A 13,652-nucleotide genomic window follows, 5' to 3' on the forward strand; every position below is an offset into this window, starting at 1 on the left:
CGGAAACTCGAATCTGAACCATTTCTGGGGGCCTCCCTTAGGTCAGCTCGGCCTTAAATGAGTACCCAGTTCGCTGTGGACTCGGGAGGCAAAGACGGCTGTGATGCTGCTTACACGACCACTAACACAGCACGCTGTTGACCTTCATAGAAGCTATCTCACTTCCCTTGATGTTCAGAGCTTAAAGTAGCGAATTGAGTCCCCGAAAGAATATCTGAGCTGGCCATAAAATAAGCGGACAGACCTGTTCTTCACCTGAGGACGGCTGCTTGCGTTGTGGCCGAAACGTCGTGAGAATTATATTTTATTATGTTTTAATTTTATTATCTCCCTTCTACGTGACTTTACCGAATAAACCAAGAAGAAAAACAAACTCCGAATAGTTTTTTTTACACTTTCCGTCGTCAACACGCACCATTGTGTAATTTCAAGCAGCATTGTTTAACACAAGCAGGTAAGAATTGTTTCAATTCCACAAGGTAAATGAGTTGCTAGATGTACTGCTAATGTATTAAGTTAATCGGTTAAATGTATTAATCTAATGGATTAATTAATAATATAAGTACTGCCCTTCCCCCTCAGCCCAGAGTTGCATCACCACTCACTGCTGGCCTAAACCAGCTCGCGCCTGGAGCAGAGCACGTGTCGAGCACGTGGTGAGGATGTCGTGGTCGTTGCTGAACACAGGCACCGCGGGGATGCACTCGCGCTCCTGCAGATGCTGCTTCCGAAACTACACCCTGGCATGTGAGTTCCTACTACACCCTGGCATGTGAGTTCCAACTACACCCTGGTATGTGAGTTCCAACTACACCCTGGCATGTGAGTTCCAACTACACCCTGGCATGTGGGTTCCAACTACACCCTGGCGTGTGGGTTCCTACTACACCCTGGCGTGTGGGTTCCTACTACACCCTGGCATGTGGGTTCCAACTACACCCTGGCGTGTGGGTTCCAACTACACCCTGGCATGTGAGTTCCAACTACACCCTGGTATGTGAGTTCCAACTACACCCTGGCGTGTGGGTTCCTACTACACCCTGGCGTGTGGGTTCCAACTACACCCTGGCGTGTGGGTTCCAACTACACCCTGGCGTGTGGGTTCCTACTACACCCTGGCGTGTGGGTTCCTACTACACCCTGGCATGTGGGTTCCTACTACACCCTGGCATGTGAGTTCCTACTACACCCTGGCGTGTGGGTTCAAACTACACCCTGGCGTGTGGGTTCCTACTACACCCTGGCGTGTGAGTTCAAACTACACCCTGGCGTGTGGGTTCCAACTACACCCTGGCGTGTGGGTTCCTACTACACCCTGGCGTGTGGGTTCCTACTACACCCTGGCGTGTGGGTTCCTACTACACCCTGGCGTGTGGGTTCCTACTACACCCTGGCGTGTGGGTTCCAACTACACCCTGGCGTGTGGGTTCCTACTACACCCTGGCGTGTGAGTTCCAACTACACCCTGGCGTGTGGGTTCCTACTACACCCTGGCATGTGAGTTCCAACTACACCCTGGCGTGTGGGTTCCTACTACACCCTGGCGTGTGAGTTCCAACTACACCCTGGCGTGTGGGTTCCAACTACACCCTGGCGTGTGAGTTCCAACTACACCCTGGCGTGTGGGTTCCTACTACACCCTGGCGTGTGGGTTCCAACTACACCCTGGCGTGTGGGTTCCTACTACACCCTGGCGTGTGGGTTCCAACTACACCCTGGCGTGTGGGTTCCTACTACACCCTGGCGTGTGGGTTCCAACTACACCCTGGCATGTGAGTTCCAACTACACCCTGGCGTGTGGGTTCCTACTACACCCTGGCGTGTGGGTTCCTACTACACCCTGGCGTGTGAGTTCCAACTACACCCTGGCATGTGAGTTCCAACTACACCCTGGCGTGTGGGTTCCTACTACACCCTGGCGTGTGGGTTCCTACTACACCCTGGCGTGTGGGTTCCTACTACACCCTGGCGTGTGGGTTCCAACTACACCCTGGCGTGTGGGTTCCTACTACACCCTGGCATGTGAGTTCCAACTACACCCTGGCGTGTGGGTTCCTACTACACCCTGGCGTGTGAGTTCCAACTACACCCTGGCGTGTGGGTTCCAACTACACCCTGGCGTGTGGGTTCCAACTACACCCTGGCGTGTGGGTTCCTACTACACCCTGGCATGTGAGTTCCAACTACACCCTGGCGTGTGGGTTCCTACTACACCCTGGCGTGTGGGTTCCTACTACACCCTGGCGTGTGGGTTCCAACTACACCCTGGCGTGTGAGTTCCAACTACACCCTGGCGTGTGGGTTCCTACTACACCCTGGCGTGTGGGTTCCTACTACACCCTGGCGTGTGGGTTCCTACTACACCCTGGCATGTGGGTTCCTACTACACCCTGGCGTGTGGGTTCCTACTACACCCTGGCGTGTGGGTTCCTACTACACCCTGGCGTGTGGGTTCCTACTACACCCTGGCGTGTGGGTTCCTACTACACCCTGGCGTGTGGGTTCCTACTACACCCTGGCGTGTGGGTTCCTACTACACCCTGGCGTGTGGGTTCCTACTACACCCTGGCGTGTGAGTTCCAACTACACCCTGGCATGTGGGTTCCAACTACACCCTGGCATGTGGGTTCCTACTACACCCTGGCGTGTGAGTTCCAACTACACCCTGGCGTGTGAGTTCCTACTACACCCTGGCGTGTGGGTTCCTACTACACCCTGGCGTGTGAGTTCCAACTACACCCTGGCGTGTGGGTTCCTACTACACCCTGGCGTGTGGGTTCCTACTACACCCTGGCGTGTGGGTTCCTACTACACCCTGGCGTGTGAGTTCCAACTACACCCTGGCGTGTGGGTTCCTACTACACCCTGGCGTGTGGGTTCCAACTACACCCTGGCATGTGAGTTCCAACTACACCCTGGCGTGTGGGTTCCTACTACACCCTGGCGTGTGAGTTCCAACTACACCCTGGCATGTGGGTTCCTACTACACCCTGGCGTGTGGGTTCCTACTACACCCTGGCGTGTGAGTTCCAACTACACCCTGGCGTGTGGGTTCCTACTACACCCTGGCGTGTGAGTTCCAACTACAACCCTGGCGTGTGGGTTCCTACTACACCCTGGCGTGTGGGTTCCTACTACACCCTGGCGTGTGGGTTCCTACTACACCCTGGCGTGTGGGTTCCAACTACACCCTGGCGTGTGGGTTCCAACTACACCCTGGCGTGTGAGTTCCAACTACACCCTGGCGTGTGGGTTCCTACTACAACCCTGGCATGTGGGTTCCAACTACACCCTGGCGTGTGGGTTCCTACTACACCCTGGCATGTGAGTTCCAACTACACCCTGGCGTGTGGGTTCCTACTACACCCTGGCGTGTGGGTTCCTACTACACCCTGGCGTGTGGGTTCCAACTACACCCTGGTGTGTGGGTTCCTACTACACCCTGGCGTGTGAGTTCCAACTACACCCTGGCGTGTGGGTTCCTACTACACCCTGGCATGTGAGTTCCAACTACACCCTGGCGTGTGGGTTCCTACTACACCCTGGCGTGTGGGTTCCTACTACACCCTGGCATGTGAGTTCCTACTACACCCTTGCATGTGGGTTCCTACTACACCCTGGCGTGTGGGTTCCAACTACACCCTGGCGTGTGGGTTCCTACTACACCCTGGCATGTGGGTTCCTACTACACCCTTGCATGTGGGTTCCTACTACACCCTGGCGTGTGGGTTCCTACTACACCCTGGCATGTGAGTTCCTACTACACCCTGGCGTGTGGGTTCCAACTACACCCTGGCGTGTGGGTTCCAACTACACCCTGGCGTGTGGGTTCCTACTACACCCTGGCGTGTGGGTTCCAACTACACCCTGGCGTGTGGGTTCCAACTACACCCTGGCGTGTGGGTTCCTACTACACCCTGGCGTGTGGGTTCCTACTACACCCTGGCGTGTGGGTTCCTACTACACCCTGGCGTGTGGGTTCCAACTACACCCTGGCGTGTGGGTTCCAACTACACCCTGGCGTGTGGGTTCCTACTACACCCTGGCGTGTGGGTTCCTACTACACCCTGGCGTGTGGGTTCCTACTACACCCTGGCGTGTGGGTTCCTACTACACCCTGGCGTGTGGGTTCCTACTACACCCTGGCGTGTGGGTTCCAACTACACCCTGGCGTGTGGGTTCCAACTACACCCTGGCGTGTGGGTTCCTACTACAACCCTGGCGTGTGGGTTCCTACTACACCCTGGCGTGTGGGTTCCTACTACACCCTGGCGTGTGGGTTCCAACTACACCCTGGCGTGTGGGTTCCAACTACACCCTGGCATGTGGGTTCCTACTACACCCTGGCATGTGGGTTCCTACTACACCCTGGCGTGTGGGTTCCAACTACACCCTGGCGTGTGGGTTCCTACTACACCCTGGCGTGTGAGTTCCAACTACACCCTGGCGTGTGAGTTCCAACTACACCCTGGCGTGTGGGTTCCAACTACACCCTGGCGTGTGGGTTCCTACTACACCCTGGCATGTGGGTTCCTACTACACCCTGGTGTGTGGGTTCCTACTACACCCTGGCGTGTGAGTTCCAACTACACCCTGGCGTGTGGGTTCCTACTACACCCTGGCATGTGAGTTCCAACTACACCCTGGCATATGAGTTCCTACTACACCCTGGCATGTGAGTTCCTACTACACCCTGGCGTGTGAGTTCCAACTACACCCTGGCATGTGAGTTCCTACTACACCCTGGCATGTGAGTTCCAACTACACCCTGGCATATGAGTTCCTACTACACCCTGGCATGTGAGTTCCAACTACACCCTGGCATGTGAGTTCCAACTACACCCTGGCATGTGAGTTCCTACTACACCCTGGCATGTGAGTTCCTACTACACCCTGGCATGTGAGTTCCAACTACACCCTGGCATGTGAGTTCCTACTACACCCTGGCATGTGAGTTCCAACTACACCCTGGCATGTGAGTTCCTACTACACCCTGGCATGTGAGTTCCTACTACACCCTGGCATGTGAGTTCCTACTACACCCTGGCATGTGAGTTCCAACTACACCCTGGCATGTGAGTTCCTACTACACCCTGGCATGTGAGTTCCTACTACACCCTGGCATGTGAGTTCCAACTACACCCTGGCATGTGAGTTCCAACTACACCCTGGCATGTGAGTTCCAACTACACCCTGGCATGTGAGTTCCAACTACACCCTGGCATGTGAGTTCCTACTACACCCTGGCGTGTGGGTTCCTACTACACCCTGGTATGTGGGTTCCAACTACACCCTGGTATGTGAGTTCCTACTACACCCTGGCGTGTGAGTTCCAACTACACCCTGGCGTGTGGGTTCCTACTACACCCTGGCATGTGGGTTCCTACTACACCCTGGTGTGTGGGTTCCTACTACACCCTGGTATGTGGGTTCCTACTACACCCTGGCATGTGAGTTCCTACTACACCCTGGCGTGTGAGTTCCAACTACACCCTGGCATGTGAGTTCCTACTACACCCTGGCATGTGAGTTCCTACTACACCCTGGCGTGTGGGTTCCTACTACACCCTGGTATGTGGGTTCCTACTACACCCTGGCATGTGAGTTCCTACTACACCCTGGCATGTGAGTTCCTACTACACCCTGGCGTGTGGGTTCCAACTACACCCTGGTATGTGGGTTCCTACTACACCCTGGCGTGTGGGTTCCAACTACACCCTGGCATGTGGGTTCCTACTACACCCTGGCGTGTGGGTTCCTACTACACCCTGGCGTGTGGGTTCAAACTACACCCTGGTATGTGAGTTCCAACTACACCCTGGCGTGTGGGTTCCAACTACACCCTGGCATGTGGGTTCCAACTACACCCTGGCGTGTGGGTTCCTACTACACCCTGGCATGTGGGTTCCAACTACACCCTGGCGTGTGGGTTCCAACTACACCCTGGTATGTGGGTTCCTACTACACCCTGGCGTGTGGGTTCCAACTACACCCTGGCATGTGGGTTCCTACTACACCCTGGCGTGTGGGTTCCAACTACACCCTGGCATGTGGGTTCCTACTACACCCTGGCGTGTGGGTTCCTACTACACCCTGGCGTGTGGGTTCAAACTACACCCTGGTATGTGGGTTCCTACTACACCCTGGCGTGTGGGTTCCAACTACACCCTGGTATGTGAGTTCCAACTACACCCTGGCGTGTGGGTTCCTACTACACCCTGGCATGTGGGTTCCAACTACACCCTGGCGTGTGGGTTCCAACTACACCCTGGTATGTGGGTTCCTACTACACCCTGGCGTGTGGGTTCCAACTACACCCTGGCATGTGGGTTCCTACTACACCCTGGCGTGTGGGTTCCTACTACACCCTGGCGTGTGGGTTCAAACTACACCCTGGTATGTGAGTTCCAACTACACCCTGGCGTGTGGGTTCCAACTACACCCTGGCATGTGGGTTCCTACTACACCCTGGCGTGTGGGTTCCTACTACACCCTGGCGTGTGGGTTCCAACTACACCCTGGCATGTGGGTTCCTACTACACCCTGGCATGTGGGTTCCTACTACACCCTGGCATGTGGGTTCCTACTACACCCTGGCGTGTGGGTTCCTACTACACCCTGGCGTGTGGGTTCCTACTACACCCTGGCGTGTGGGTTCCTACTACACCCTGGTGTGTGAGTTCCTACTACACCCTGGCGTGTGGGTTCCTACTACACCCTGGCGTGTGAGTTCCTACTACACCCTGGCGTGTGGGTTCCTACTACACCCTGGCATGTGAGTTCGAACTACACCCTGGCGTGTGGGTTCCAACTACACCCTGGCATGTGGGTTCCTACTACACCCTGGCATGTGGGTTCCTACTACACCCTGGCGTGTGGGTTCCTACTACACCCTGGCGTGTGGGTTCCTACTACACCCTGGCGTGTGGGTTCCTACTACACCCTGGCGTGTGGGTTCCTACTACACCCTGGCGTGTGGGTTCCTACTACACCCTGGCGTGTGGGTTCCTACTACACCCTGGCGTGTGGGTTCCTACTACACCCTGGCGTGTGGGTTCCTACTACACCCTGGCGTGTGGGTTCCTACTACACCCTGGCGTGTGGGTTCCTACTACACCCTGGCGTGTGGGTTCCTACTACACCCTGGCGTGTGGGTTCCTACTACACCCTGGCGTGTGGGTTCCTACTACACCCTGGCGTGTGGGTTCCTACTACACCCTGGCGTGTGGGTTCCTACTACACCCTGGCGTGTGGGTTCCTACTACACCCTGGCGTGTGGGTTCCTACTACACCCTGGCGTGTGGGTTCCTACTACACCCTGGCAGTGTGGGTTCCTACTACACCCTGGCATGTGGGTTCCTACTACACCCTGGCATTTGGGTTCCTACTACACCCTGGCATGTGAGTTCCTACTACACCCTGGCATGTGGGTTCCTACTACACCCTGGCGTGTGGGTTCCTACTACACCCTGGCGTGTGGGTTCCTACTACACCCTGGCGTGTGGGTTCCTACTACACCCTGGCGTGTGAGTTCCTACTACACCCTGGCGTGTGGGTTCCTACTACACCCTGGCGTGTGGGTTCCTACTACACCCTGGCGTGTGAGTTCCTACTACACCCTGGCGTGTGGGTTCCTACTACACCCTGGCGTGTGGGTTCCTACTACACCCTGGTATGTGGGTTCCTACTACACCCTGGCGTGTGAGTTCCTACTACACCCTGGCATGTGGGTTCCTACTACACCCTGGCGTGTGGGTTCCTACTACACCCTGGCATGTGAGTTCCTACTACACCCTGGCGTGTGGGTTCCAACTACACCCTGGCGTGTGGGTTCCAACTACACCCTGGCGTGTGGGTTCCTACTACACCCTGGCGTGTGGGTTCCAACTACACCCTGGCGTGTGGGTTCCAACTACACCCTGGCGTGTGGGTTCCTACTACACCCTGGCGTGTGGGTTCCTACTACACCCTGGCGTGTGGGTTCCTACTACACCCTGGCGTGTGGGTTCCTACTACACCCTGGCGTGTGGGTTCCAACTACACCCTGGCGTGTGGGTTCCAACTACACCCTGGCATGTGGGTTCCTACTACACCCTGGCATGTGGGTTCCTACTACACCCTGGCGTGTGGGTTCCTACTACACCCTGGCGTGTGGGTTCCAACTACACCCTGGCGTGTGGGTTCCAACTACACCCTGGCATGTGGGTTCCTACTACACCCTGGCATGTGGGTTCCTACTACACCCTGGTGTGTGAGTTCCAACTACACCCTGGCGTGTGAGTTCCAACTACACCCTGGCGTGTGGGTTCCAACTACACCCTGGCATGTGGGTTCCTACTACACCCTGGCGTGTGGGTTCCTACTACACCCTGGCGTGTGGGTTCCAACTACACCCTGGCATGTGGGTTCCTACTACACCCTGGCATGTGGGTTCCTACTACACCCTGGCGTGTGAGTTCCAACTACACCCTGGCGTGTGAGTTCCAACTACACCCTGGCATGTGGGTTCCTACTACACCCTGGTGTGTGGGTTCCTACTACACCCTGGCGTGTGAGTTCCAACTACACCCTGGCGTGTGGGTTCCTACTACACCCTGGCATGTGGGTTCCAACTACACCCTGGCGTGTGAGTTCCAACTACACCCTGGCGTGTGGGTTCCTACTACACCCTGGCATGTGAGTTCCTACTACACCCTGGCATGTGAGTTCCAACTACACCCTGGCATATGAGTTCCTACTACACCCTGGCATGTGAGTTCCTACTACACCCTGGCTTGTGGGTTCCTACTACACCCTGGCATGTGAGTTCCTACTACACCCTGGCGTGTGGGTTCCTACTACACCCTGGCGTGTGGGTTCCTACTACACCCTGGCATGTGGGTTCCTACTACACCCTGGCGTGTGGGTTCCTACTACACCCTGGCGTGTGAGTTCCAACTACACCCTGGCGTGTGGGTTCCTACTACACCCTGGCGTGTGAGTTCCAACTACACCCTGGCGTGTGGGTTCCTACTACACCCTGGCATGTGGGTTCCTACTACACCCTGGCGTGTGGGTTCCTACTACACCCTGGCATGTGGGTTCCTACTACACCCTGGCATGTGGGTTCCAACTACACCCTGGCGTGTGAGTTCCAACTACACCCTGGCATGTGGGTTCCTACTACACCCTGGCGTGTGGGTTCCTACTACACCCTGGCATGTGGGTTCCTACTACACCCTGGCATGTGGGTTCCTACTACACCCTGGCGTGTGAGTTCCAACTACACCCTGGCGTGTGGGTTCCTACTACACCCTGGCGTGTGGGTTCCTACTACACCCTGGCATGTGAGTTCCTACTACACCCTGGCATGTGAGTTCCTACTACACCCTGGCATGTGAGTTCCTACTACACCCTGGCATGTGAGTTCCTACTACACCCTGGCGTGTGGGTTCCTACTACACCCTGGCGTGTGGGTTCCTACTACACCCTGGCGTGTGGGTTCCAACTACACCCTGGCGTGTGGGTTCCAACTACACCCTGGCGTGTGAGTTCCAACTACACCCTGGCGTGTGGGTTCCTACTACACCCTGGCATGTGGGTTCCAACTACACCCTGGCGTGTGGGTTCCTACTACACCCTGGCATGTGAGTTCCAACTACACCCTGGCGTGTGGGTTCCTACTACACCCTGGCGTGTGGGTTCCTACTACACCCTGGCGTGTGGGTTCCAACTACACCCTGGCGTGTGGGTTCCTACTACACCCTGGCGTGTGAGTTCCAACTACACCCTGGCGTGTGGGTTCCTACTACACCCTGGCATGTGAGTTCCAACTACACCCTGGCGTGTGGGTTCCTACTACACCCTGGCGTGTGGGTTCCTACTACACCCTGGCATGTGGGTTCCTACTACACCCTTGCATGTGGGTTCCTACTACACCCTGGCGTGTGGGTTCCTACTACACCCTTGCATGTGGGTTCCAACTACACCCTGGCGTGTGGGTTCCTACTACACCCTGGCGTGTGGGTTCCAACTACACCCTGGCGTGTGGGTTCCAACTACACCCTGGCGTGTGGGTTCCTACTACACCCTGGCGTGTGGGTTCCTACTACACCCTGGCGTGTGGGTTCCTACTACACCCTGGCGTGTGGGTTCCTACTACACCCTGGCGTGTGGGTTCCAACTACACCCTGGCGTGTGGGTTCCAACTACACCCTGGCGTGTGGGTTCCTACTACACCCTGGCGTGTGGGTTCCTACTACACCCTGGCGTGTGGGTTCCAACTACACCCTGGCGTGTGGGTTCCAACTACACCCTGGCATGTGGGTTCCTACTACACCCTGGCATGTGGGTTCCTACTACACCCTGGCGTGTGGGTTCCAACTACACCCTGGCGTGTGAGTTCCAACTACACCCTGGCGTGTGGGTTCCAACTACACCCTGGCATGTGGGTTCCTACTACACCCTGGCGTGTGAGTTCCTACTACACCCTGGCGTGTGAGTTCCAACTACACCCTGGCGTGTGGGTTCCTACTACACCCTGGCGTGTGAGTTCCAACTACACCCTGGCGTGTGAGTTCCAACTACACCCTGGCGTGTGGGTTCCAACTACACCCTGGCATGTGGGTTCCTACTACACCCTGGCATGTGGGTTCCTACTACACCCTGGCGTGTGAGTTCCAACTACACCCTGGCGTGTGAGTTCCAACTACACCCTGGCGTGTGAGTTCCTACTACACCCTGGCGTGTGGGTTCCAACTACACCCTGGCGTGTGGGTTCCTACTACACCCTGGCGTGTGAGTTCCAACTACACCCTGGCGTGTGGGTTCCTACTACACCCTGGCGTGTGAGTTCCAACTACACCCTGGCGTGTGGGTTCCTACTACACCCTGGCATGTGAGTTCCAACTACACCCTGGCATATGAGTTCCTACTACACCCTGGCATGTGAGTTCCTACTACACCCTGGCGTGTGAGTTCCAACTACACCCTGGCATGTGAGTTCCTACTACACCCTGGCATGTGAGTTCCAACTACACCCTGGCATATGAGTTCCTACTACACCCTGGCATGTGAGTTCCTACTACACCCTGGCTTGTGGGTTCCTACTACACCCTGGCATGTGAGTTCCTACTACACCCTGGCGTGTGGGTTCCTACTACACCCTGGCATGTGAGTTCCAACTACACCCTGGCATGTGAGTTCCAACTACACCCTGGCATGTGAGTTCCAACTACACCCTGGCATGTGAGTTCCAACTACACCCTGGCATGTGAGTTCCTACTACACCCTGGCATGTGGGTTCCTACTACACCCTGGCGTGTGGGTTCCTACTACACCCTGGCGTGTGGGTTCCTACTACACCCTGGCGTGTGGGTTCCAACTACACCCTGGTATGTGGGTTCCTACTACACCCTGGCGTGTGGGTTCCAACTACACCCTGGCATGTGGGTTCCTACTACACCCTGGCGTGTGGGTTCCTACTACACCCTGGCGTGTGGGTTCAAACTACACCCTGGTATGTGAGTTCCAACTACACCCTGGCGTGTGGGTTCCAACTACACCCTGGCATGTGGGTTCCAACTACACCCTGGCGTGTGGGTTCCTACTACACCCTGGCATGTGGGTTCCAACTACACCCTGGCGTGTGGGTTCCAACTACACCCTGGTATGTGGGTTCCTACTACACCCTGGCGTGTGGGTTCCAACTACACCCTGGCATGTGGGTTCCTACTACACCCTGGCGTGTGGGTTCCAACTACACCCTGGCATGTGGGTTCCTACTACACCCTGGCGTGTGGGTTCCTACTACACCCTGGCGTGTGGGTTCAAACTACACCCTGGTATGTGGGTTCCTACTACACCCTGGCGTGTGGGTTCCAACTACACCCTGGTATGTGAGTTCCAACTACACCCTGGCGTGTGGGTTCCTACTACACCCTGGCATGTGGGTTCCAACTACACCCTGGCGTGTGGGTTCCAACTACACCCTGGTATGTGGGTTCCTACTACACCCTGGCGTGTGGGTTCCAACTACACCCTGGCATGTGGGTTCCTACTACACCCTGGCGTGTGGGTTCCTACTACACCCTGGCGTGTGGGTTCCAACTACACCCTGGCGTGTGGGTTCCTACTACACCCTGGCGTGTGGGTTCAAACTACACCCTGGTATGTGAGTTCCAACTACACCCTGGCGTGTGGGTTCCTACTACACCCTGGCATGTGGGTTCCTACTACACCCTGGTATGTGGGTTCCTACTACACCCTGGCGTGTGGGTTCCTACTACACCCTGGCGTGTGGGTTCAAACTACACCCTGGTATGTGAGTTCCAACTACACCCTGGCGTGTGGGTTCCAACTACACCCTGGCATGTGGGTTCCTACTACACCCTGGCGTGTGGGTTCCTACTACACCCTGGCGTGTGGGTTCCAACTACACCCTGGCATGTGGGTTCCTACTACACCCTGGCATGTGGGTTCCTACTACACCCTGGCGTGTGGGTTCCTACTACACCCTGGCGTGTGGGTTCCTACTACACCCTGGCGTGTGGGTTCCTACTACACCCTGGTGTGTGAGTTCCTACTACACCCTGGCGTGTGGGTTCCTACTACACCCTGGCGTGTGAGTTCCTACTACACCCTGGCGTGTGGGTTCCTACTACACCCTGGCATGTGAGTTCGAACTACACCCTGGCGTGTGGGTTCCAACTACACCCTGGCATGTGGGTTCCTACTACACCCTGGCATGTGGGTTCCTACTACACCCTGGCGTGTGGGTTCCTACTACACCCTGGCGTGTGGGTTCCTACTACACCCTGGCGTGTGGGTTCCAACTACACCCTGGCATGTGGGTTCCTACTACACCCTGGCGTGTGAGTTCCTACTACACCCTGGCGTGTGGGTTCCTACTACACCCTGGCGTGTGGGTTCCTACTACACCCTGGCGTGTGGGTTCCTACTACACCCTGGCGTGTGGGTTCCTACTACACCCTGGCATGTGGGTTCCTACTACACCCTGGTATGTGGGTTCCTACTACACCCTGGCGTGTGGGTTCCTACTACACCCTGGCGTGTGGGTTCCTACTACACCCTGGCGTGTGGGTTCCTACTACACCCTGGTATGTGGGTTCCTACTACACCCTGGCGTGTGGGTTCCAACTACACCCTGGCGTGTGGGTTCCAACTACACCCTGGCGTGTGGGTTCCAACTACACCCTGGCGTGTGGGTTCCAACTACACCCTGGCGTGTGGGTTCCAACTACACCCTGGCGTGTGGGTTCCTACTACACCCTGGCGTGTGGGTTCCTACTACACCCTGGCATGTGAGTTCCTACTACACCCTGGCATGTGAGTTCCAACTACACCCTGGCGTGTGAGTTCCAACTACACCCTGGCATGTGGGTTCCTACTACACCCTGGTGTGTGGGTTCCTACTACACCCTGGCGTGTGAGTTCCAACTACACCCTGGCGTGTGGGTTCCTACTACACCCTGGCGTGTGAGTTCCAACTACACCCTGGCGTGTGGGTTCCTACTACACCCTGGCATGTGGGTTCCTACTACACCCTGGCGTGTGAGTTCCAACTACACCCTGGCATGTGGGTTCCTACTACACCCTGGCATGTGGGTTCCTACTACACCCTGGCATGTGGGTTCCAACTACACCCTGGCGTG

At 56.5% G+C, this 13,652-nt stretch overlaps 1 protein-coding gene across 1 annotated transcript in view; it reads left to right on the top strand.

Annotated features, from left to right (window-relative positions):
* The first annotated feature begins 430 nt into the window (after positions 1-430).
* The window catches only part of LOC133353436 (uncharacterized), a 34,901-nt gene continuing 21,679 nt past the window's right edge, over positions 431-13,652 (top strand). The window contains exons 1-2 of the mRNA XM_061569699.1: positions 431-454; positions 583-747. Of these exons, the coding sequence (XP_061425683.1) occupies positions 663-747 (85 nt within the window). The 5' untranslated portion in view covers positions 431-454; positions 583-662. The remainder of the gene's footprint in view (positions 455-582; positions 748-13,652) is intronic.

The sequence above is a fragment of the Lethenteron reissneri genome, chromosome 44 (genome assembly GCF_015708825.2).
Source record: "Lethenteron reissneri isolate LAM-NWPU_2019-01 chromosome 44, ASM1570882v1, whole genome shotgun sequence".
In the NCBI taxonomy this organism is placed as follows: Eukaryota; Metazoa; Chordata; class Hyperoartia; order Petromyzontiformes; family Petromyzontidae; genus Lethenteron; species Lethenteron reissneri.